At 43.1% G+C, this 25,718-nt stretch overlaps 1 protein-coding gene across 1 annotated transcript; it reads left to right on the top strand.

Annotated features, from left to right (window-relative positions):
* The first annotated feature begins 1,903 nt into the window (after positions 1 to 1,903).
* SLC9B2 (solute carrier family 9 member B2) lies at positions 1,904 to 25,332 on the top strand. The gene is made up of 12 exons (XM_005287862.5): positions 1,904 to 2,169; positions 5,923 to 6,025; positions 6,714 to 6,894; positions 9,031 to 9,201; positions 12,995 to 13,137; positions 14,454 to 14,581; positions 15,821 to 15,996; positions 18,545 to 18,651; positions 20,052 to 20,201; positions 21,304 to 21,412; positions 22,157 to 22,293; positions 24,887 to 25,332. Exons 2-12 carry the CDS (start codon positions 5,933 to 5,935, stop codon positions 25,124 to 25,126), a joined length of 1,635 nt encoding a protein of 544 aa, XP_005287919.1. The 5' UTR covers positions 1,904 to 2,169; positions 5,923 to 5,932; the 3' UTR covers positions 25,127 to 25,332.
* Positions 25,333 to 25,718: the final 386 nt, after the last annotated feature.

Here is a 25,718-nt window from a genome sequence, read left to right as displayed (position 1 = left end):
GGTGGATGTGGTATACCTAGACTTTAGTAAGGCATTTGATACGGTCTCGCATGATATTCTTATCGATAAACTAGGCAAATACAAATTAGATGGGGCTACTATAAGGTGGGTGCATAACTGGCTGGATAACCGTACTCAGAGAGTTGTTATTAATGGTTCCCAATCCTGCTGGAAAGGCGTAACGAGTGGGGTTCCGCAGGGGTCTGTTTTGGGACCGGCTCTGTTCAATATCTTCATCAACGACTTAGATATTGGCATAGAAAGTACGCTTATTAAGTTTGCGGATGATACCAAACTGGGAGGGATTGCAACTACTTTGGAGGACAGGGTCATAATTCAAAATGATCTGGACAAATTGGAGAAATGGTCTGAGTTAAACAGGATGAAGTTTAACAAAGACAAATGCAAAGTGCTCCACTTAGGAAGGAAAAATCAATTTCACACATACAGAATGGGAAAAGACTGTCTAGGAAGGAGTACGGCAGAAAGGGATCTAGGGGTTATAGTGGACCACAAGCTAAATATGAGTCAACAGTGTGATGCTGTTGCAAAAAAAGCAAACATGATTCTGGGATGCATTAACAGGTGTGTTGTGAGCAAGACACGAGAAGTCATTCTTCCGCTCTACTCTGCTCTGGTTAGGCCTCAGCTGGAGTATTGTGTCCAGTTCTGGGCGCCGCATTTTAAAAAAGATGTGGAGAAATTGGAAAGGGTCCAAAGAAGAGCAACAAGAATGATTAAAGGTCTTGAGAACATGACCTATGAAGGAAGGCTGAAAGAACTGGGTTTGTTTAGTTTGGAGAAGAGAAGACTGAGAGGGGACATGATAGCAGTTTACAGGTATCTAAAAGGGTGTCATGAGGAGGAGGGAGAGAACTTGTTCACCTTAGCCTCTAAGGATAGAACCAGAAACAATGGGTTTAAACTGCAGCAAGGGAGGTCTAGGTTGGACATTAGGAAAAAGTTCCTAACTGTCAGGGTGGTTAAACACTGGAATAAATTGCCTAGGGAGGTTGTGGAATCTCCGTCTCTGGAGAGATTTAAGAGTAGGTTAGATAAATGTCTATCAGGGATGGTCTAGACAGTATTTGGTCCTGCCATGCGGGCAGGGGACTGGACTCGATGACCTCTCGAGGTCCCTTCCAGTCCTATAATCTATGATTCTATGATTCTATGATTTTCTTTTTTAAATCTAGCTCTGAGATTCCCAGCTATTTGATGCCTAATTTGCTGTTTGATTTTGAGAAAGTCAGTCACAGAACTCCTGGGTCTCATTCTTTCATCTGCACAGCACCCAGAGGGGATGTGCGGTTCTGTTAGCCAGTCTTTGTAAAGTGTTTTGAGATCCTTTGCTGGGAAGCACAACAAAAGTGCAGTTATTTCATTCTCATGCATTCACACTGTGACTGTGACACTGACACCCAGCAGGGTTCAACTAAAACTCCATCTCTTCTCCCCCCTGCTTCTGTCTAGGATGACCAGATGTCTCCATTTTATAGGGACAGTCCTGATTTTTGGGTTTTTTTCTTATATAGGCTCCTATAACCTCCCCCCCTTCCCAATATTTCACATTTGCTGTCTGGTCACCTTACTTCTGTCCCTTTCTTTGGACTTAGCACACCACCCCCACGAATGCTGTACTGTAAGCATGTGGGTTACATGTGCATTTCCCGTGCATCCCCTCCTCTAGACCTGACTCCCATTCCCGCAGCCACAGGGCGAGACAACCTGCTGAACTGGTTACCTGGGTGAGAGAAAACCACAGCTTCCCCTCCAGCTGCTTGTCCCAGTGGGATGCTGCGGGGGCTCCTGCAAACCTGACACGCCTAGCAGCTGTCATCCAGCCTCACCCCTCCGCTCTTCTGCTGCCTTGTCTCCTCCTCTTCCGGGCGGGGCTGGGCAGGGCCCGTTATCCGACCGGCCCTGCCTCCCTGCAGCGGGAGGGGGCTCCAGGCACCCAAGGCTGCAGCTCTGGGTCTCCTCCTCCCTCTCCACCCCGCACTTGTCCTGCTGGCTGGTGCACCGCAGCTGGGAGGGACCGGCAGAGAGAGGAGGAGAAGCCGCGGCCGGTGGGGAGCATCGTGCGCCCGGCCCCTCGCTGTACACTAGTCCTGCCCGCGTGGGCTGCCCCGGGATCAGTGCGGGGCAGGACCTGCTGCGGGGCCCCAGGTAGGTGTTTGCAGCTGGGTGCCCGTAGGGCTGACTGGGGGGGGGGGGGTGTACCCGTGTTAACACACGTGCAGAGCTGCTGGGGATGGTGCCTTTGCCTGGCTGCCTTCTCCGGGGTTTGAACGAGGCTGGTTCATGGCTGTTAGTTGTCTGGTCCTTTCTCTGTGTTGACAGCGGCCCGGGGAGGGAGGTGGGCAGTCACCGGGGCAGCAGAGCTGGGAAAACACGCCCCGGCTGCCCGCGGCCACCATCCTTCCGTCTCTTCCCCCTTCCCGGCTGCAATGCTGGGATTGTACGACTCTTACCAGGGGGGATGTATGTTTCAGAGGGGGACTGGCTCAGAGCGGTGCTGCTGTCCAAGATTCAGGACCAGACAGTGTGTGCATGGATCCTGCTTCTGTGATTTCTGACAATGGCTCATTCATTCGGCTTGCCTGGGGCTGAATTGAAGCCTACTTTGGTTTTGAAATTGTGCCTCCATACTAGGGAATGGCTTATTCTTAATTTAACTGGATACTGGAGTGAGAGCCAGGGAGCCTGAGGACCTCTATCCATTGTGCCTAGGTTCCAGTTTGGAGGGATCACCTCTAAGTAGTAATTCAGTCTCCTTGTCCCATCAATCCTTGGCTTCTCTCCTGAAACCACTGTCAGCATGGCATGTTGTAACAGAGTCCTCAGGTGGACTCTTGTCTTTTGGAAACTGACCTGGGGTCATCCGTTAATGTTAGTTAGGGCACCTACCTGTTGTCCAATAGTAACTTAAGTCCTGCTCCTGCAAAGAGCACAGGGCTGCCTTTGAGTCAGGAGCCCGTGCATACAACCCATCTGGCTGGGTTGAAGCCTTAATCACAGTACCAATGTCTTCTTTTCTCTTTGAATTCAGAGCCTTTAAGCAGCCTTAGGGGAAAACAGCAATATTAGTAAATTCCATCACTGAAGAGATATGGTGCCAAATTATCAAAGAGGAGGAGAGGGGAGGAATTAGTAAAGATTACCTATTTCCAAAAATGCTATTACTTAATAGTCTGTAATCTAACATTAAAGATAGTGGATCAAATCCTAGCATCATTTAAATCAATGGAAGTTTTGCGATTGACTTCAGTGGGGCTAATATTTCACCCAATATATCCAGGGCTGACAAGGGGGGTGGGAAGCCAGTACAAATTACCGGGGCCTGGTGGTCCGGAAGGGGGCTCGGGGCCCGGCTTTCCCCCCCCCCTCGTTGGCCCTGTTTGTCCGGTCTGCCCTTGCTGGGGGGCCCGAAAAAATTCCAGGCCCGGCTTCCTTCCCCCCCCCCCCCCCCGTCGGCCCTGTTTAGCCGGTCCACCCTTGCTGGGGGGTCTGAACAAATTTTTCAACGGGGCCCGAACACGCTCTTGGTGGCCCTGAATATATCTTCAGAATAAAACCAGAAACATCAATTATGCAAAGAGTCCACAACAACTCAGGTCTACAAACAGAGACCAAAGAAAGTGGCACAAAGGCTGACGCTGGAGGAAGCTGGCCTCCTAAACTAAAAAAAGATGGCTTGCTGGGGTTAATATGGAAAAAAAGAAAACAGAGGTGAAGCAAAAATATTATTTTATTTTAAGACATATAAAATTGCATATATTTTCAGATATGTCTTTGCTGCCTTTAAAGTAGGTTTCCTATTTGACTAGTTCAACACAAACACCCAGTTTTCTAATAAAGCAATGGAACAAACTGTCTTTGTTCACCAAGTCAGTCTTCCCACTGGGAAGTTCCCACTGGGATGTTCTCATTTGTCAACATTACAAATGAGATTTGATGGATAATTCTGGGAGTCACAAACTCGTGTCTAGCATTGTAGCATGAAGAAAGCCGATTCTTGGCTCAAAGGTCTGCGTTCCAACCCAGTCTGAGTTTTGAGTTGTGTGGCACTTCTACTGAGACAGAAATTCAGCCAAAATGATTGGATAGATTTCCGGAAGTTGCCATTCACGCCCAAAGGGCTGAAGTGCAGAAAGTAGCCATTAACAGAGAGTGTGTACAGTTTCAGTGGGCTGGAGAGCAATGTTAGCAAACAATTTGATTCAAACCTTATCTTCAGATGGGTGTGGAACGCCCATTGGTTTAGATAACTGAAAATAGGGTAAATGTGCATTAGAGCCTGATTTTGCTTCCAGTGAATGCCCTGACGTATCTCTCACTAACTTCAGTGGGATCAGGATTGGGCTTTAATTATTTAATTATTACATCCGTGTTTAAGGGCTAAGTAGAAAGAGACTTCAGCCCACAGAACCTTGTCAGGGAGTGGGGTGTAAAAGAGGGGATTGGCGCTCCATGATAGGTTTCCCACTTCATTGGAAAAGATCCTCTGGCAGGACTTGGGCTTCACATGGGTTGGATGGGAGAGCCATGCTCCATCACGCTCCCACCTTTACCCTAAAACACAGTGCAAACCAGCACACATTTATGCTGACCTGAGTTTGTCTTCTCTGGGATTGCAGAGGATTAAACGACCCTGGAGGCAAGTGTCTTCAGCCTCTGAGAAGGGAGGGAGTGTGCTGCTTAGCTGAACTGGAATTCCTCCCAAGTGATTAAGGAGCAGCCCTGACAGACTGGCTGTAAGGAGATGTGGGACATTGATGGTTGGAATGGGGTGATGATATCCACTGCATTCCATCAGTGATGCAGAGACACCCTCCTACCCACTCCTTCTTGGGTTGAGGCAGGGGGGAAAGTATCAAGATACCAGCAGAGACTCAGAGAGCGGACAAGATTATTTTGAACCGTCCGTTTTTGTTGAAAGCACTGGGAGAATTCTTGTTGTGCCTATCAGAGTCAGTGTCCTCTTTTTGTTGTTTGTTTTGAAGGAGAGAACATTCTAATGGAATGTTCCACCCCCCACAAAAGCTAACTGTGCCAGCCTGTTGACTGGTGGCTGTTCCGAGAGGTGCATGAGATCACATGCTTAATAAAATGAGTGCTGCTGAAAATTAAGGAATCCTGCAGGCTGGTTTGTTGGTAATTAGGTAACTACTATACCGAGATGCTCAGATGCCACATTTGATGAGGGCCGTATAAAAACCCAGACAGATCAATAGATATTTGAGATCTTAATTCAAATTCTTAAGGACTCTGACATGGTTTGTGGTAGGAACTTAGCAGTTGGCAGAAATTCCTTTCACTACCCCCTTGAAATACAACCTAAATTTGGCCAAGTTTTAGGCTGTGGAAAAACACCATTTGTATCTGCGCATTATTAAAAATTGTTTGCTCAATTTTAACTTTTTGAAAGCTCTAGTGCACTGCACATGTTTGTAGGACCCATTGAGCCTCCTGCATCATATGCTCATGATTCATGCAGAACTAGAAGTCCAGATAGGACACAGGAAAATCTGATTCTCTTCCTCCTATTGCTTCTGTGAGGGGGGAAAAATTACTTATCGGAATCATACACACAAGGGGGATGATTTAAGGTTGCACAGACAAACATAGTTATGACTTTTTCCATTTCTGAGTTATTGACTTTGCAACTTCAACAATGTTCTTCTAACATAGTTTTTTTTAACAGAATAAATAGATATAAACTAATATATAGATATGCACACAAAAGCTTCATTATATACTTTCTAATATGTAATATACAGTTGGTGTCTATAAGGCTTTCTCTTTTGTATGGGGAAAGAAAGAAATATGACTTTAAAAAAGTCTTGAAACAGGCAAATATACGTGTCTGATTTGCTTCTGCTTATTCTTCAAAACCTTTGTTTATTTTTTTTATTGTAGGTTTGTCAACATGGAGAAGGAGGATATTGTGGAGGAGAGTGAAGATCCAGAGCTGTCTATAGAGGTGGGAAATGGCACTATTCCCATGGATCAGAAAACTCAGGTAATTGCATTTGTATCTGTATTCAGGCCTCTCCTAGTACAGGGTTACCGAGGGCAGCTCTCCTTTCTCCAGCTTCATTAAAATATTGAAGGAAATTAGTTTTACAAGGGGAACTTATACCCCCTCAATTTGGGCCTTTCTTACATTTACCGTATATTCTATAAAGTGTTTCCTTTGTGGGTTTAGCTGCCTGAAATCAGTGGTCCTGACATCAGTTTGAAGTGTCGGTTGAATTAGTTTAAATATTACAAAGACCCATCACCCACACAAAAATCTTTCAGGTGGAGTTAAGATTAGTGCAGTAATTCTCAAACTGTGAACCACAGGCAGTTCACTGGGCAGCAGCTGCTGTCTCTTACTTGTTTTCAGCTGCTAAATTGCATTAAAAAACAACTTGAAAATATGACATACACTCCCAATGATGTTTTTCCACGTAGTAAGTTGCTGTAGCTGCCACAGAGATGTTATGCGAATATGACTGGGACTGGCAGGTGCCCTGTGCAGTCATGAACGGAAGGGCAGCTGGTCCACAAGCAAATCTCTCTTAAAGTGGGCTCCACACTATGTAAAAATATATTGAGAAGCCCTGACCTACAGTTAGCTATGTTATAGTAAACATAGCCCTCAGGTAGCTTATTGCAAATGTACACAAGGCTGCTTCAGAGAAAGCTTATTGTTTTTAACTCAGGAGGTAACTGTCTTGGACTGCAAAGGTACAGATGGAAATGCACAAACGGAAGAAACTGCTCTGTTGCACAATTGTGCAAGGCAACTTCAGAAACCGCTGACAGAGTCAAAGCCTCCAAGGAAACTGAGGCAAATATTTGCTTGTCCTCCTCAAGGCCTCCTTGCCCGAACAGTGACAAACGGTATGTATGGGACAGGCGATGCAAAATGTTTAATTCTTTGACATACGAGTATACACACCAACGTTTCATTTTCTAGATGTGATAGCTGACAGCTTTTCTGTAAACAGTAAAGAAACATGAAGGGACTGTTACTTTTGACCTGTCAGGCAAATCTTTAGGTGCACTGATGGGAGAATTTTGATGTAGAACAAGGACTTGCATTTTTAGTGCCTTTCCCGCCCTACTCCCATCCCCATCCCCATCCCCAGCTCCTTCTGTCTTATCAGCTGGCTTATCTTCATATTAGACATTGTTTTGATCAGAAGCGTGAGCTCTTCAGCCTGTTTGAATGTTCTCACCCACAAATGAACTGTAAAGAAGATTATAAATCATTACTTTTCTGGCAAAATAAATGGCTTGTGTTGAAATTAGGTCATGAATACACTAGTTTGCAGAAGAACCTTCTTCTGTTACTTAGGACTCAGTCCAGCACTACATACCTAAGATTTTGCAAGCCTAGGATCCTGGCCCCAAGGCAGATTGATCCATTCAATAGAAAGGTTGCCCTGTTATGGAAGTCCAAGATAAAAACTCGGGGCTGGCCAAGGATTGCAGAGCTTCCCAAGTGAAGGCACTCATACGTATGTGAGAGCCTTCTACCCTATGCTCTGCCCCTCTAGATTCAAAGGCTAGTACATTTGTTACCCCACTGCCTCCCTCTCCTGGCTGCCTGGGCCTTGTCACAAGATGAAGAAACTCCAACTCTAAAATGCAGTAACTCCCCTGTATACATGTGGGGAGATGGTGCAAGAGGGCAGGGATGGATCATTCTGGGATTTTTTTTTCTCTTCCTCCATCTTCTATTTGTGTCTGTCCTTGCTTGCTCTCCCTGGCTGATTGCAGGACCAGAGCTGCGAGCCTGGAAGAACAAGATACCTTCAGGTTATGAAATATCTGCATTTTCCCTGCTTGTATCAGGGGGAACTCTCTGCCCTGTGTTAGGTTGTGCAGAGACCTCCTGTACATGCCCCTTTGCTAGGGATTGTTTTCGTAGTGGAAGAATCCAGTGCATAAATCTACCCAGCTGCAATTTTCTTTTATTCTTTCAAAATGAAACTTTGAAAACTAACAGCAATAAGCGAGGCCAGAGTGTACTGTAGATTACTGGTGCATTCCTCAAGCAGCTGAAGACTTCACAATAAGGCAAGTCATTTTTAATAGAATTACTCACCTGCTTACATTTAAACACATGCTTAAGTGCTTCTCTGTATCGGGGACAGATCCTCACTCAGCAGTACAGTTAAGCCCCTTTGTTTTCAGTTCAAACTGATTTTTACCAAAAAATTCCCAAATTTTACAGAAAGTATTATTCATTTGTTTCCAGTTTTTACCCTACTTTTGTATCATTCAAATATATACAAAATAACTTGTTTTATTAGGAAAATACAATACACTGCATGAGATATATGTATTATGATAATACATTAGTCTGTGTGTATATGCAAAGTTGCCTGTTGAAGTAAGGTTATGTATTAGTTTAGAACAGTGGTTCCCAAACTTGTTCTGCCGCTTGTGTAGAGAAAGCCCCTGGCGGGCCGGGCTGGGCCGGTTTGTTTACCTGCCCCATCCGCAAGTCCGGCCAATTGCGGCTCCCACTGGCCGCGGTTCGCTGCTCCAGGCCAATGGGGGCTGCTGGAAGTGGCGTGGGCCGAGGGACGTACTGGTGGACGGAATTCAAAGCATTAATCTACTGAATACTTTTTCCCCCTGTCTTTCCACTCACCAAAATAACCCCCGATATTTACCCAGAAAAATTATTAATAATTTTGCACTGATTTTCACCTGTTTTTTTGTTGTTGTGGTAATAAACACTGATAAATTCCCAGGAAAAAAAAATAAAATAAAAACTGAGAACGAAGGGCCCTAAGTACAGTGATACACTATTGTGACTTACTGTCCTATTTTAGAACCAACAAAATCAGAGCTCCAGCTCAAAGACTGTTGTAACTAAACTGACATTAAAAGTAAATGTTTTATTTCTAAAATTAAGCAGATAATACTTCCCCCCCCCCCCAAAATCATTTACAAATGTAAATCTGAAGTGAACTAAGCCATTCCTTAGAGATGATTAAATATATTTTTCCTGTCTTCTTCTAGTTGCAACAGTAATACTTGTCTGGGCTGTGGTCTGGTCCATCACAGGCAGTGAGTGTCTTCCGGGTGGGAACATATTTGGAATTCTGTTTCTCTTTTTTTTTGCTGTCATTGGAGGTAAAATTTTTGGGCTCATTAGAATACCAACACTGCCTCCTTTACCTCCTCTCCTCGGTAAGTATTGTGTGATATATTCTTTCTTTTTATTCTTGCATAGGTTTGCTTAGGAACATAGGAACTGAAATACAGGCTCAGACCCAATGTCCATTTAGTCCAGTGTCCTGCTTCTGACAGTAGCCAATACCAAATACTTCAGAGGAAGATGTAAGAACCCCACAATAGGCAAGTGTTGGATAATCTGCCCACACACAGGTCTCATCTTGATCTCTAATAAAGATTGGCTTTAAGCCCTATAATGCACAAGGTTTAATATCCCTTCTATAACGTTAATTCCTGCCACAGTGGCTACCCTGGAATTTGAATGTAGGATTTCTGGCACTGTAAGTGAGATCCGTACCCCTAGGCCACGTGGTTACTGGATAATAATGAATTCATAATGCAAGGAGTGTTACTCTTGAGCTGTCTTGCGTGTATCTCAAAAGGAAGTTTCTAGCACTTTAAGAATCTCTGTCCCGCACCTTCCCCCAAGCAGTCTGTTTCTTCCCCCTTTGTCTGTCTTGACTCAAGCTTGTCACCGGGGTTGCTGACCTGGGCTCAGATTTTCCCCCCTATGACTCAACAATCCCCTGTCACAAATGATTTCAAAATGTGTCTTAGTTTCGAATTATAATGAAACCCAAACATTTCAAAATTCTCCAGGATGAAAATTTCCCCCCCAAATTCCTTTTTGGGTTGACCCAAATGTCTTCTTTCTATTCTGACTTTTTTCCTTTATCTAATACAGAATAACAAAAACTTCAAAACAAAATGTGGTTTCAAAACAAAAAAATGAAATGTTTCATTCCAAATGTAAAAATGAGATGTTGTGAAAGGGGATGTTTTGTCTGAATTTTTTTTTTTTCCTAAATGTTGGTGAAATCAACACAATTTCATGAAGTGTTTCAGTTTTGATAGAACTGCATTTTCCACTGGAAAATGGTGCCGTCAATGTTTTTCTGATCAGCTCTCTTGCCACGCTTATGTGAAGAAAATGGGAGTGCTTGCAGAGCACCATGAAGAAGCAGGTCAGAATCTGGTCGACTGAAATTATGAAAATAATAAGTAAACCCATTGGATCTGACCATGATTTGGAATTTGCACATGGATTACTGAGTGCAATGGTGTATGAAGTGGCATATAGCATTAGGTATCGCAGCCTTTAGACAGTGAACTTGCAAAGTCAAAACCTTTTTATTTTTAAAGCAAGTTTGAGCTACTGTTTCTGACCATATCGATTCTTCTTACTTTTTGTAAACTATTCCTTTGCTCAAAAGTTATGACGTGGGCACAAAACTACTTGTCAGGTGGGTAATGCTGAAGAATAGAAGCATTAGCAGGATAGCACATGCCTGATGAGATGCTTTTGACAATCTTCATGCCTAAGGTTCCTAGTATTTGAGGAAAATCTGAAAAAAAATCTAGGAATCAAGGAGGGAGAAGGGAATATTAAATGTTCTTTGTTTTCACATGAAAAATGGAGATAAAAATACAAGGACCTATATTCAATCATGGACATCCTTGCCTTTGATTTATCCCTTTTAGAAGGAATTCAGTCCGATGCAGATGGCTTCCTACTACTTAACCCTTACAGTGAGGCTGGGTGGTGCAATTGCCAGCAGATCACCTACATGGGGGCATATTGCAGAGCCTCTCTTTGGTGTGAAGGGAGTCTTTATGCCAGCCCCGCATAGATTAAAGGAGAGTATAGCAACAGAGATGGTCTTAAGAAGGGGCTATGAACCCCATAGTTATGCAGGTCCTATGACCCTAACATGGCAAAAGAAACACAGAGAAACTGTGATCAGTGTTCCAACCCATAGGCTCCTGTAATTGTCACAGTGAAGCACATGATGCTGCCTTTGTTTCTCCTAGAGGGCGTGGGAAGAAGAACAAATAGTAGCTATCAGGTAGACGTGTTCCAGGTCAAATAAAAGCCATAGCCAAGGCCTGTCAGCACACAGCAGGCAGTCTGTGAGCCACATGAGCACAGTATTGACCAAAAAAAAAAAAAAATCTTATTATGGATTTATATTTCATAAGATAACTATTAAGCTCCACTACTAAATTAAATGTTTGCAGGTTCAGGCCCTAAGATAGGGCATTGCCGGCCTGTGTTTAAAAATACCTTTCTCACAAAGCACTTCTTGTAGCAAAACCATCTAACTGGAGACTGCAAAACAAGCATTTGCAAAAGGCTGAATTTTCCTTGTGGCTCAAACAGAAGATGGGAGCAAACAACTGAAGTTCCTCCTATGTGAATGTTGCATTCATAAGAATTTTTAAAATCTGTGATTTAATTTTTGCACATATTATATATTTTATGCCAGATTTTCAAAGGACCTCAGTCAGCACCCAATCATTCCCCTTTAGGCACCTGGATAGATAATGGGTCAGATTTTCCATTCCATTCCATAGAGGAGCTCAGCTCCCATGTAGGTTGAGAACAATGGAAGCTGCTGGCTGTTGAGTACTTGTCAAAGGCTATGTCTACACTAGAGACCTTACAGGAGCATTGGGGGCGGAGGGGGAATTGATGTAGCTGCAACACTGTAAGATCTCTTGTGTAGCTGCTCTATGCCAAGGGGAGAGAGCTCTCCCATCAACATAATTAAACCACCCCTAATGAGCAGAAGAAGCTTCCTTTCGTCTGTTTAAAAAAAAAAAAAGCCTCACTTAAAAGGCATAAAGCTGCCTGCGTTCATGGTGGGCTGTGTAGTCTGGAATGGGCTACACTTGGATGGCAGGTCTTAATTCTGATGTCTGTTGCCAGTACCATGTGTGCTCAGTGGGTTTGCTTGTTTAAGAAAAGCAGGGTTTTAAATCAGGCCTCAGTACGTTTCTTCCTGCTGACCATCTGATTGTTTTGTGTATCTCATTTCTTAATTTCATCTTCTGCATGACTTTAGATTTCTTTGCTTTTATTAATCCTATTTCTCAGCACATGATTGCAGGACATAAGATACGGTTATAAAACTCATACTGACAGCACTGACAGGGCAGCAGTCTGATCCATTGGATAGGGCACTGGACTGAGAATCAGGAGATGGGGCTTCCAATCCTGTGGAATGGTCCATGACCAGCTGGTTGTGGAGTGTCTACATTTTCATTTTTAGTGATGTTAGCCAACTTGAGTTACTTAACAATCAAATGAATTACAGCACAACAAAAATCTTTAGTGAAAATAGGGCCTATACGTTTGTACAGCACCTGGTACACTGGGGGCTCATTGTTGGTTGAGGCTTCTAGGCACTACGGTAATGCAAGTAATAACAGTAATGTAAAAAAGTAAAGTCTAGATGAGGCTCACTGCTGATCAGTGGATCTGCTAATTCCCATGGAAATTAGAAAAATTAGAAAAAAACATTTTTGCAAGAGCCATCAAATTACATAGCTTTGACCACCTCAGACAGAACTTCTTAAATTTATGTGCTGACTAAAATTTCACTTAGTTTACTGTCGATGACAAATTTACATTTAATATAGGACATATCAGCCAACATTTCACCAGTATATCCATCACCAGTTTGGTATGGGATAGTCAAATCACATCACTTCCAATAACCTTTACCTCTTACTTTCCTACTCAGTTTCTTCTTTGCTTCCTGTCCTCTAATTTTTCAATTTTAATCTCTCAGGTTATAGAGTAACATCTGTCAAGTACACCACTAACTCTTAAGAGTCCCTGTCCCAGCATAGCAGATCCTAATTTTCTCATTGAAGTTTTCCACAAAAGCTTCTGATTTCACTCTAGACGCTACTGAAATACAATAATAACAACTCAGTCAAGAAATGCTTGCTTGCTTTTTAGGGATGTTGCTTGCAGGTTTTCTCATCCGAAATACCCCATTCATCAGTGACATAGTCCAGATAAATCCGAAGTGGTCTGCAGCGCTGAGAAATATTGCCCTTTCCATTATCTTGGTCCGAGCTGGGCTTGGCCTTGATCCAAAGGTACAGTATCTAATGTTTCTGGTGTAAAAACATACAAACAAACAAGCCACCAGCAGTATCAAAATATTTGATCAGCTGTTTGCTTGAAATCAATACTATATCGAATTATTAAATCTCATAAGTTTTGCATTTTATAGCCTTGTTTCTATTGGAAGTGGTTTAAAATACAATACAATATTGTTCTTATATTAGTGAAGGTTAAGAAATATCTATACCCTATCAGTCGGATACATAGGACTGGTGAGCATTCCATTTTGTGATTTTTTTCACTAAATAATAAATAAAATTATTTCTGTTTTGTGAGTTGGACATCTCAGTTAAATGCACTTTATCTTGATTTGCCAAGTCGTGTAAATTGTTCCATTTGTTTAGTAAGTTTTCCTATAAAGTCTATTGGCCTGCTACGAGATCATTCAAAGGGAAAAAAGAGTAAAATAAACAATGCAGGGATCCAGGACACTGAAGAGAAGAGAATCTCCTTTATGATAAGACACTCTAGTGAAAGGAAGCCCTATACGTAATATTTTTTATTGTTTTATGTGAGGATATTAATTGTAAAGAAGAGTCCAACTGCCCTAGATGAAAAAACAGCTGACATCGGTCCTGATAAATAATAGATCCCATGATATTTCTATGATCCCTTCCCCAGTCACTACGAAACTTGATATCTCCAATGCTAATAAAAGGAGGGCGGGGAGAAGAGGGACTCCTGCCTAGTTTATAACTTGACCAGCTAAAATCAAGCTATAAGGTGTTGCCCTGTTCCTACACTTGAATGGAAGTAGAGGGTATGTCAGGCGTAACTAGCACATGTTAGCTAAGCCTACCTAAACTCAGATACTTTTCCTAGTCAAGATAAAGGCTGGATAGGAAGTGTCCATCATGAGATTTTTCTTGAGGATACTCACTTATAGTAAGTCCCAGAAAATCTCAGGTTGCAAGATTTCTATTGTTACTCTCTAAAATGTCTGTTTTCCAATGTGGCATCCTATTCTTTACCAAGATATTCAAGAGGGCTTTTAAACCTTGTGTTCGGGCAAATTGTTACACACAGTTGGGCTGCCAAGTTCAGCATTTGAATTCTTTTCCCTCTGTGATGTGGCCGTTTTCAGACCAAAGGAGACCAAAGCTAGGACCAGATCAAAGATGGGCTCAACCCACTAAATGTCCTAAGTCCTAGCTTTTACAATAGACGGTACTGTATGATGCCATGTCACTGGGACTTCAGTAATAAACCAGAGCAGATCTTTAGCTGCGTTTCTCTTTATAAAATTGAAGGGATATGTTGTTAATGTGTAAATATGTTTCTATTTCAGGCTCTGAAGAAGTTAAAGGCAGTCTGTTTAAGGCTTTCTTTCGGGCCCTGCCTCACTGAGACATGCGCAGCTGCTGTTCTTGCCCACTTTCTGATGCATTTGCCATGGCAATGGGGATTTATATTAGGGTAATTTACTCTGTTTTCTCCTCTGTAAAAATTCAAAATGGCTGATGCTGCCAATCTCCCTGCTAGGGATCTTCCCTTGAACTAAAGAATGCCATGGCTAGCCCAGTGCATCCTTCGTGCACTGCCAGGCAGAAGACATGGATTCAGTACTAGTTGCCTGTGTGTCTCACAATGGTAGGGTTACCATATCTAACAAATAAAAAAAGAGGACCCTCCACGGGCCCTGGCCCCGCCCATTTCCCCACCCCCAGCCATGCCCCAACTCCGCCCCTTCCCCGCCCTAACTCCGCCCCCTCCTTCCTCCCACTCCCAGCCACGCAGAAAGGGCTGCCCGAACGCTACCGGCTTCACGGTTTGCCGGGCAGCCCCCAGACCCTGTGCCCCTGGCCGGCGCTTCCCCAGCGCAGCTGGAGCCCGGGAGGGGAAGCGCCCAGTCGGGGGCGCAGGGTCTGGAGGCTGCCCGGCAAACCGTGAAGCCGGTAGCACTTGGGCTTCAGGCAGCCCCCTTGCCTCCGGACCCTGCGCCCCAGCCGGGCACTTCCCCTCCCGGGCTCCGGCGGCGCAGGGTCCGGAGGCATGGGGGCTGCCTGAAGGCATTTTCCCGGACATGTTCGTTTTTTTGGCAATTCCCCCCAGACGGGGGTTTGAGTGCCGAAAAGCCGGACATGTCCAGGAAAAAGAGGACGTATGGTAACCCTACACAATGGTGAAATGCTGTGAAAGCTATGCCGTGCCCTGTGGCTGGTTTGAGGGGGAGGTGTTCATAGGCAAGGAAGGGAATCTAGTCTCACTGCACGAAACTGGCAGGGATGCTGGTTGTGATGTGGGCCCTTGAGAGTGAAGAGTTAACATAAACAAAAGAACAATGGGGTGATAGAATCCTGGGGGGCTTTGTCTGGAATGCAGAGGGTCTTTAGGAGCAAAAAGAAATGTTGTTGCAGGCGTCCTATTAGGACGTGGAAATACTGGAGTTCAGAATTTCCCTTAAAGAGCCACCTATAGCGTAGCCATTCCATTAAAATCAAGAGATAGAATCTGATATGTCCTCTACTCTTTGGGGGGGACGGGGAGTGTATTCATCTTGTTCCATCAAACCCCTTATTTTAATGTCACCCATTTGGGCACGTGACAAAAGTGGACTGTAGGTTTACACAGATGTGTAGTTAAAAGGGCCATGGTGGATTTTCCAGTTGAATATTTTATTTTTAAGAAGGGATGAATGAAATTCTGTGTGTTTAGTTTTGTTCTAGGTGCTGTCTCTCCTGCTGTTGTGGTCCCCTCTATGCTGATCTTGCAAGCAGGCGGGTATGGTGTTGAAAAGGGTGTCCCGACCTTGCTAATGGCTGCTGGCAGCATTGATGACATTCTGGCCATCACCGGCTTCAACACATGCTTGGGCATGGCCTTCTCTTCAGGTACACTACCTAATCCATAGATGGCAAAATCTAGGGAAAATATGAAAATATGATAAGGAATCTGTAGTCTGTTATGGTCAATTAGTGATAAATCTATAGGGGCTCGGTTTATATACTGGAGACTCAGAAAATAATTATGTGTGAAATTACCCATGTGCAGAGCAAGTGGCTGATGCTAATCAGATATGCAGTAAAGCATATTAGTATGTGCTGGGACCTGGGAAACCTGAGTTCTGTTCCGAGCTCCTCCACTGACTCGCTGTGTGACCTTCAGGAAGTTATTAAGACTCTCTGTCTCCATTATTTTTATTAAATTATTATTCTGAACAAGTAGGTCTGACAAGTAATTCCTTCAGCATTTTCCCTCACTCTTGCTGCCCATGTAAAGTTAGAGAGTCATCTGAGTGGATCATCTTCTTCTTCCCAGATATTAGACAAACGGTGATATTTACGAAAAAAGTCAAATCTGTGTTTTTTTAAAAATCAAATAACTGATTTTCACTAAAACAAATATTGGTGGGGAAAATGTTGATTAAAACAATAGAAAACTTCCCAGATATTATTGCAAACTTTGTGCCCTGAAAGCCTCTCTCTGACTGTCTCAAGGGAAGAGTTTCTGAGTGGTGTGTTGGAAGTGGATAGCGCTTATTGTTGTCACTGAGAATTCTGTCACTAATTTGCTGCACACTGTGTTAAATTTCCTACCACCTGCCATCATTTGCAGCTACTGAATGTTGATGATAGGGTAAGGATTGCCTGTATGGCCATCTCATCCCTATAAGGATTGTGTACGTTTCCCTCTCTCCCTGTTGCTCATCCCATGAGAAATCCTGTTAACCAGGCCACTGTCATAAACCAGGTTGTCTCTTAAGGTTTATCTTCACTAGAAAATAAGGCAGAGTTAGAGCACAAACTTGAAGTCTTGTTTCAGGGCTATGAATTAGGGGTGGGATTTTCCGAGCACTCAGCATTAGCCTAATTCTGCTCCAATCAAAGTCAGTGGTAGAACTCTCACTTCAATGGGAGCAGAGTTAAGTCAGCACTAAGTGCTTCTGATTAATCCAATTTGGGTGCTTTGTACACTGAACTAATTTTTGAATGTATTTCTAAGTGGCAGCCTGTTTAAAAGGCCACAAGAATAGTGACTTGTTCATGTGAGGAGGGATAGTGGTGAAGGGGAAATGTAGGCCAACATTGAGGTCTAGTCTACACTACAGAGTTAGATCAATGTAAGTAGCTTACATCCACCTAACTATGCCTACACTTAGATTTTGCTCCCGCTGACATAAGTGCCATTCTACGCCAACATAATAACTCCACCTTCATGAGCGGCATAGAGTCAAAGTCGAGGTAGATAGGTCAATATAGTGGCCTTGTAGACACTGTGTTAGTTATGTCGACTTACTGGCTTTCAGGAGCCGTCCCACAATGCCATTGAAAGTACAATTGATACAAGCACTCCTGGAGAGAGCATGCACCACTGACACAAGGAGCAAAGTGTAGAGACGCACAAGTGATGTAATTACTGTGGCGGCTGTATGCCGACGTAAGTTAAGTTGACTTAATTTTGTAGTGTAGACATGGCCTAAGAAATACTGTATCATCAATATTTGTAGCTAGAAATCAACAAATGGCTGATCTGGTGAAAGTGTTTGCAAATTAAATATTTTAGTAATTTTGTATTTCACAAAGTAACTAAACTTTCTTAGGACATGCATGTGACTCCCCTACTGTGTAAGCGAAATTCTTCCCTGCCTAAAAAACCCCCACAAGACGAAAAAGTCTCTACATCTTCCCAGGATGAACTCAGAGCCCCAGATACCATCCCATCATGGGGAAGGGTTTGCAGCCACACATAGGAGGCAGAATATGTCATATAGAAATCATATGGTATCCAAGGATTTATGGGGACATCATGTCAGATTGTGGGGCATCTGTGTGAGGACCTTGCGTGTCAGTGCTGCTCCTCCTCTGTGCCTTCCCCTGACAGCACCGCTCACTCAGAAGCCATGCTGCCAGTGATTCTCTCCATTCGGATTGCACATTAATCTCTTTCTTAGAAAGCAGAAGGGAAAATCAATGCTGTCGTGAGCACTGTTAATTCCCACTCTGATTTCCACCTAGGGGCCTGAGGGAGGCCTCCCATGTACATCTCCTGCTCCTCAGCTCTGCCCCTTCCTTGGGGTTGATCTACCCCCACAGAAAAGACTAAAGTCTCAACCATACTTTGTGCAGATGAATATCTGCAATCTTGCAGAGAGAGCATGTGATTCAGCATACTTCCATCCCCATGCATAGCATCTGGGCCCTTGAATTCTTGTTCCTTTCCTCGCCTTGTGCAGAAGAGCAGAAGCTCTCACCACATAGTATAAAACTACATGATCATGAATCTGGGGGCTACGCTAATCCCCTTATTTCTTGTCCAACATTTGGATTGCTTCTTTCTGTATTTTCTCTTGCAGAAGGGATGGTGACTAGTGAGTGGTAAAAGAGGGGTTGTGCGTAAATACTTATGTCTAAGCCCTCTTCTCTTGCTGTTCACAAACAGGTTCCACGCTTTACAATATCCTCCGAGGAGTCCTGGAGGTTGCAGTTGGCATAGTAGCTGGTGGGCTTCTAGGAGTTTTTATTCAATATTTCCCAAGTAATGATCAGGTAAAAAAAACCCAAAACTTTTCTGAAAATATACCACCTAAGGTATCTTGCTAAGAGTAGAGACGGGTTAGCAGGAGAACTAGACAATCCATTTCCTAACTCACAATGGGTGTGGAGATGACTTTATAGAGAATGGTATGTGTCTAGCACCAACGGTTGTGAATCCTGTGAAATTTTATTTTTTGTTAAAATGGATTACTTGTTTGCTGTTATGGTAATGATGTGCGATTTCATAATTCTCCAATGTGCTGGGAGTTTAGACCCTTAGCCCCCAATCCTACTCCCTCTGAAGCCACTGGGAGTTTTCATGCTCAGCGGGAACAGAATCTGGCCCCAATTTCAGCCAATAATGTGAACATCAATTAGATTGATGTGCTTCACATATGTGCATGAGAACATTCCTTGTTATGTGAGTTGCCTGCGATGGGTACAATATGCTGAACTAAGAGCAAAGTGACAATGATAGTGCTGAGTTTCCTGGGTTTAACTGGTTTGTAATGCTCTTAATAATATTTTAACATGCAAGAGTATTGTGTATTTGTTGCCTTCAATAAAAATTAAGATTACATTATTTTAAATCACATAAGGCCTCTGTAGTTGGCTCTAAGATTGAGGCTGTGGCTACACTCGAAACTTCAAAGCACTGCCGCGGGAGCACTTTGAAGTGCGAGTGTGGTCGGCGTCGCGCCGCCAGCGCTGGGAGAGAGCGCTCCACGAGGGGATTAGCTTACAGCACTGGGGCACTATTTACACTGACGCTTTACAGCGCTGTAACTTGCTGCGCTCAGTGGGGTGTTTTTTCACACCCCTGAGCGAGAAAGTTGCAGCGCTGTAAAGCGCCAATGTAGCCAAGCCCTAACTGGACAGAAATTTGTTTACAGTTTGCATAATGCCTTTGGACTAGAGGAATAGGAGATTATAAAATATCCCAAAAGATTTTGGGTAACATCCTTGCCCCATTGAAGTCAATGGCAAAACGCCCATTGACTCGACTGGGGCCAGGATTTCATCCTTTGTCTCTTGATTATCAACATGAAGAACACATTACAGAAACAACCAGATGATTAAATGCTGCTAACTCAATGGTTGCCCATAAGTAAGATTGTTTGTATAGAACTTCATGTTTAGAATTCCTATGGTACAAAAGCCCTTTGCGCACACAACGATTTCTGATGGATAGAACAAAGGAAATATTGAACATCTGAAATTAAAGTTCCATAGGAATAGAAGTAAAAAAAGAAAATAAACAAACAAAACATCCTCATAGCTGACATCATTCCTGGAAGCTCTGGTTCCTCCATCTTGGTGTGGTTTCTTATTGGTGTTTTAATAATTAAGCTTTTTTCCAATTTTTTTTTAAATAAAAATGTACTTTTGTTTATTCCTTTCACTGGTTCTAGGCATCTCTTGTATGGAAGAGAGCATACTTTGTGTTGGGCCTGTCCATGTTTGCTGTGTTTGGCAGCCTGTACTTTGGTTTCCCAGGATCAGGAGGACTCTGCACACTGGTCTTGGCCTTCATTGCAGGCATGGGATGGTCAAGTGAAAAGGTGAATGTTTAGATACCCAGGCCTCATAGCTAACTGAAGTCACTTTAAATACACAGGGTCAGATTGTGATCTTGGATGTCTGGAGGGTGTTGACCAGAACCTCTTAAGGACAGGAGTAGGGTCACCTGGCTATAAGGCAATTCCCATCCTCATGTGAGAGAAGCTAGAATCAACTTCTTAGTGCGTGGTGGATATATTTCTTAAAGAGTGCTTCCCTTTATTTTGATCATTTAAAAAGAGTTTTAGTTAATAAAGTATTTCTGCAGATTGGTGCCTAACAAATATAGTTGCTTTTGCCCCTCGTCAGTATGCCTGGGATAGTAATGGAGAACACCTGTAGAACCCTTCAGCTATAACTCTGCCAGTGTGTCCATTCAGGCATTCCAAAGACATTAGGCGTAAACACTGGTCTGCCTTAATAGTGATCCCATCTGGCAGTTTTTATCTTCCGCATCTCAGGGATATGTAGTTTGAAAGTGATTGTATATATGTGCATGTAAGTTTAGATGCAGTTATACGAAACATATACACACAGGGAAAAGCTCGCTGAGACACAAGGTCTTCTCTGGCTGTGTTGAAGAAATAAGTCTCTGGAAATGTAAACATATAAGGAAATGGGGACTTGGTATTTCTTCCTGCAGATGCACAATATCCTGCTAATGGTACAATATGTACTGTCGTGAGTGAAACATCAAATTCCTTTCCAATACGGAGTCTTTTCCCTGTTCTTTTAGCTTCAAAACCCTTCTTTGTGTAAGAAAGCCCATGGCAAAGGGCTGAGCAGTACAAACACACCTTCACTCCCTCTGTTTACTAAAAGGAAGGTAATTGCTATGAATTATGACTTGTACAGGAATAGTGCAATATTGCTTCACCAAAATAATTTTGCCTTAAAATCATAATGGGCTGTGTCTGCATCTTGGCAACCCCATTGCATCACTTTTTTCTCTTTTTTAAATATTAATTTTGCACTATAACGCAGACAGAAATGGACACAGAACAATCTCTCAGTCAGTCTCATTTTATTTTGTGGTGAAATCAAATGTTGAGGCCACAAGGTCCAATTTTTGTAACTTTACAGATTGCACCCCTTTCCTTATAGGTGGCTGTGGAAAAAATTGTTGCAGTCGCATGGGACATCTTTCAACCCTTTCTCTTTGGTTTAATTGGAGCAGAAATATCCGTTTTGTCTCTCAGGCCTGAAACTGTTGGTAAGACTACTTGGAAAACCAATACTGTAGTTTTGACTAGAGTTTTTGCTAGCTATCCTGCCAAAAGAATCACCACAAAACAACTTGTAATGACTATTGGCCTATAGGTTATGCCATAGCTATACAAGTTTGTTTCCTTTGTTCTTCCTGCCCTAGACATACTGGAGCAAATGCTCTTGTGAGCATCTTACCTATATAGCAGGTAGGGTTTGCCGGTGGTGGGTTGTAGGTAGGAATTGAGCATCTCCTCAAGTTCTGAATAAAGTCTGAGTTTTCCAGTCAATACTGCAGAGTTAATTATAAGCAAAGTACTACATTATGGGGCAATCTGAAGCTCCTTATCCCAGCAAAACACTTGACTTCCATAGGAGTTTTGCCTGTGTGAGGAGTGCTAGATTGAGGCCAGTATGCTGAAAACATCATTTGCACAAATGCACAGTCGCATCGCAAGTGGTTTTAAGTGACAATCTATCAAGATAATGTCTTGCATTATCTGTTGCATTGATCCTTGTTGTCCGAAGTATATCCTCCACATTTCAAGACACCACATTATTACTGATTCACTAAACTATCATTATAAAATCTTCCAAACACATGGTATTGGGTTATTTCTAATAGTCTGTACCTCATTTTTCTAATTTTAAAAAAAATGACGCAAAAATGTTGTTAATCAGCAATTTTAAAAGCTCGTTTTCCTCAAATATGCCCCGCCGTTTTAAGAAGTTGTTTTTCTCTCTGGTCTAGGGCTTTGTGTTGCCACACTGGGTATTGCCTTAATAGTACGAATCATTGCCACATTCCTGATGGTGTCTTTTGCTGGCTTTAACTTCAAGGAGAAAATATTTGTCTCATTGGCATGGATCCCCAAAGCCACTGTCCAGGTAGAGTATGGCAAAAGGGGGAATGACAGGATCATAGAAGACACCGTGGCTGATTCTCCTCTCACACCAGTTTTATACCAGTCTAAATTCACTGACCTCAGTAGAATTATTAGTGATTTATCCGGGTGTGAGTGAGAGAAGGGTTAGGCCCATTGACTGATCTGTGTGGGACTTTGAAATAATGAATTCTGGGTTTCCATATTGAAATGGGCAGGGGAGTTGCAGCACAACGCTTGGGTACATGCTGCTGTTCACGCCCATATGGTCCAAGCTCCAGGGCAGTGTAGACATAGCTTAAGTTTCCTCTCCAGTGTCCTGTAGGGAATCTAAGTTTAGAACTCTGCTTGTGCCTCCTTCCCAGGCTGGCAACAGAGATTTCAGTCTCTCTACATACTGTTAAAGACAGAACATCACTTTCTTGTCAATAGGACAGAGGCCACTAGTTGGCTCAGAAATTTCACTTGTGTTCTTCAGCTTCGTTTTGGAGAGGCAGCATGAGCAAGTGGTTAGAACTGGGGATTACTGGCAGTCAAGCTTTGCCACGGTCTTACTCTGTGACCTTGGGCAAATCACTAAACCTCTCTGGGCCTCACTTTCCCCATCTGTAAAATACTTACCTGCATCACAACGATAGTGGGCAAAACCTAAGAAGGGTAAATACCTCCTGCAAGATGCCATAATTCCCATTGAAATCAATTGAGGGTCCTCAGGTCCTGCTAAAGTCTTGCATCTTGTGATGTTCTGCAAGATCAAGTTCAGTCGGAGGCTATCTTCATTAAGTGCTTTCAGGCCTATCAAAGAAATGGCTAAATAGGAAGTGATTTATTATTTGTATTTTGTGTTTGGCAAGTGCTTATGTGATCCTCCACAGCAGACACCTATATAAGTATAACAAATTAAATAAAAGTACATTTCACAGTTTAGACACAATGGCAAGGGCTTTTTGCTACTTGAAAGTTCAAGTGCATGGACTTATGGCCGCTGCTGTATGTCTTTGTAAAATATATGAGCAGCCCTATTATCCATTGGGGAATCTCGTGTAGGAGCAGAGGGGTTATTTTAACTTGATATTTGACACTTGTGTGACCACTGCTGGTCCTTTGCAAACAGAAATGAATAAACAGAACAGCAAAAAAAAAAAAAAAGATATTGGCAGACTAGATAGGTGGCCATTTAAAAAAAGAAATGACTAGAAGTCCCCTCTGACAATCTAGGAGAGGGAGAGAGATGGCAAAGTAAGGTGAATGGTTGTTATTTAGGTTGTTTGGACCCTTTCTGTCTCCTTCATCCTCTAGGCATTTTCTGTGTCTTTCATTCTGCCACCCTATAGCTGGTTTCCTAGTTGAACAGAGACACATGATACCTCAGCAGTCAGGACTAGATTCCTCCGAGTGCTGCTTTTCCAACCCTTGCTTTCCTTCATCTGCCCTTTAAAAGTGAAAGTACATAGTGACAACATTTGAGCAGCAGAAAAGCTAGGCTAATATGCATCTGGCCCTGAACTTGGACTTCACTGCAGCTTTCTAGGCAGCCAGGAAGCAAACTATCAAACAAGGGAATGCACCTCTCCCTCCATCCCCTCCCAGAGAGGTTTGGTTGTCATGAGGAAAGTCTGACCATCTACAAAGCCTACTGTGGATGGTAAAACAAACTGTTTTACATCAGTGGCCCTAGGCTGAAAAGCATATAACTGTAAAAATCATGTGTGTCAAATGTCAGTTTGGACCCAAAAAAAATCAGGAGCCTCAATTTCAGTTCAAGTGTAATAGGCCTATCTTGCATAATGTGGTTAATTAGTTGGGGTTAAAGTGTTTTCCAGGTGCTTTGCACAGGGGCTGCACCCGTTTAAAACCTACTCTGTGACAATCCACCATTGAAGTTGGCAGCTGTGATCCTCAAGAGATGCCATGTCTGACAGTCTCCAGGTGAAGCTTCCAGGGGCTGATGGCAAAGCTGTCTCTTTGGAAGGCCCTGGCCTCTGGGACCTGCAATCCCCAGAGATGAGACGAGCCTGAGTTTTGTACCTTTTATGGCCTAGTCCAAGATTCATGGCCGAAAATCTCAAAAATTACTAGTGATTTTGGGTGCCCAAGTTAAAGTACAAATCAGGCCCCTTAAAAGGGTTGAATTGGGCATCAAAAATGGTAGCATCCAAAAGTCACAAGTCATTTTTGAAAATGTAGGCTTAATTAGGCCTTCCCTCATAATGGAGTAACATGACAGCTCAGCAATGTTCCTCATAGAAGACTATCACCAAGGGCAAACCCACTTGAAAAGGCAGCTTAAAGTGGAACAAAGAATGAAGGCCATTCTTAGACAAATATGAAGTAACCCTTAACCTTGTATATGGTTCTTAAATCTTATGGTGTTGAGAGTGTTAGAAATGTAAATAGATGACAGCCATTTTGGGTAAGAAGCAGACATCCCCCTGGCCACAAGAATGTATGCAGGCTAACAATGGAATGGACGTGCGCACATGCACCCACACACAACTCCAAGTGTAGAATTAGACCCTTCATTTACATCTTTAAATGCAAATGGTTAGTTGTTCCATTTCATTGTTTTCTTTAACAACGTTTTTCTTTCTCTGTAGGCGGCGATAGGTTCCCTTGCCTTAGATACAGCCAGAGGGCAGCAGGATGAACAGCTGGAAAAGTATGGAATGGATGTTCTGACAGTGGCATTCTTGGCAATCCTGATCACAGCTCCGATTGGAGCGCTGGTTATTGGCCTGGCAGGGCCCAGACTTCTGCAGAAGGCTCAGATAAGCAGTGGTGAAGAGGAGGAAGGTGTTGGAGGAGGAGGAGAAGCGGAGATCGCTGGGCCCGCATAGGAAAGAAACAGTGGATAGTATATTGGTCTCACAGCTGCTGCTACTACTTAGTAAACACAATGTCTGTACTGTTCGGAAGGAAACTGAAATAGGTAACAATCAGTTACTGGTCCTAAAACAACAGCCCCCATGTTTTGCAAAATATTTTTAACTGTTGCTAGAGCCTTATGAGGAAAGATGAAAAGAAATAAATGTACAGTATGTAGGCTGCCTAGATGATAACTGATGGGATAGGATAATGGTCTACGGTTAGTTGACGAGCGTGGGTGTAAACACCACGGAAGAAGTAGTGTTCAGGGTGTATAACTGGAAGAAATGAGATGAAATTTGAACAGAAGAAAATTTAGAGTGAACATCAGGAATAACTTTCTCATGTTGAGATTAGAGATTGGGGAATAGGAGGTAAGACCCCCATCCCTGGAGCCACTTAAAGTTAGACAGGAACATGCATCTGACAACTGGTGGACAGTGTATGGAACAATCCTGCACCTAAGACGGTGATTCTGAACCTTGTCCCATCTGGGACCCCAAAACCTGTGTTTTCATGCTGTGATCCACCCAAGTCTCTTGCAGTCCTTTGTAGTTGCAGAGG

The sequence above is a fragment of the Chrysemys picta genome, chromosome 5 (genome assembly GCF_011386835.1).
Source record: "Chrysemys picta bellii isolate R12L10 chromosome 5, ASM1138683v2, whole genome shotgun sequence".
Taxonomy (NCBI): domain Eukaryota; kingdom Metazoa; phylum Chordata; order Testudines; family Emydidae; genus Chrysemys; species Chrysemys picta.
This window is presented reverse-complemented; position numbering and strand designations above follow the sequence as displayed.

Coding starts and splice junctions, on each gene's coding strand:
- SLC9B2 (XM_005287862.5), top strand. CDS start 5,933: ATGGAGAAGGAGGATATTGTGGAGGAGAGTGAAGATCCAGAGCTGTCT. Junction 9,202..12,994: donor TCCTTTACCTCCTCTCCTCG/GTAAGTATTGTG, acceptor CTTGCTTTTTAG/GGATGTTGCTTGCAGGTTTT. Junction 14,582..15,820: donor CAATGGGGATTTATATTAGG/GTAATTTACTCT, acceptor CTGTGTGTTTAG/TTTTGTTCTAGGTGCTGTCT.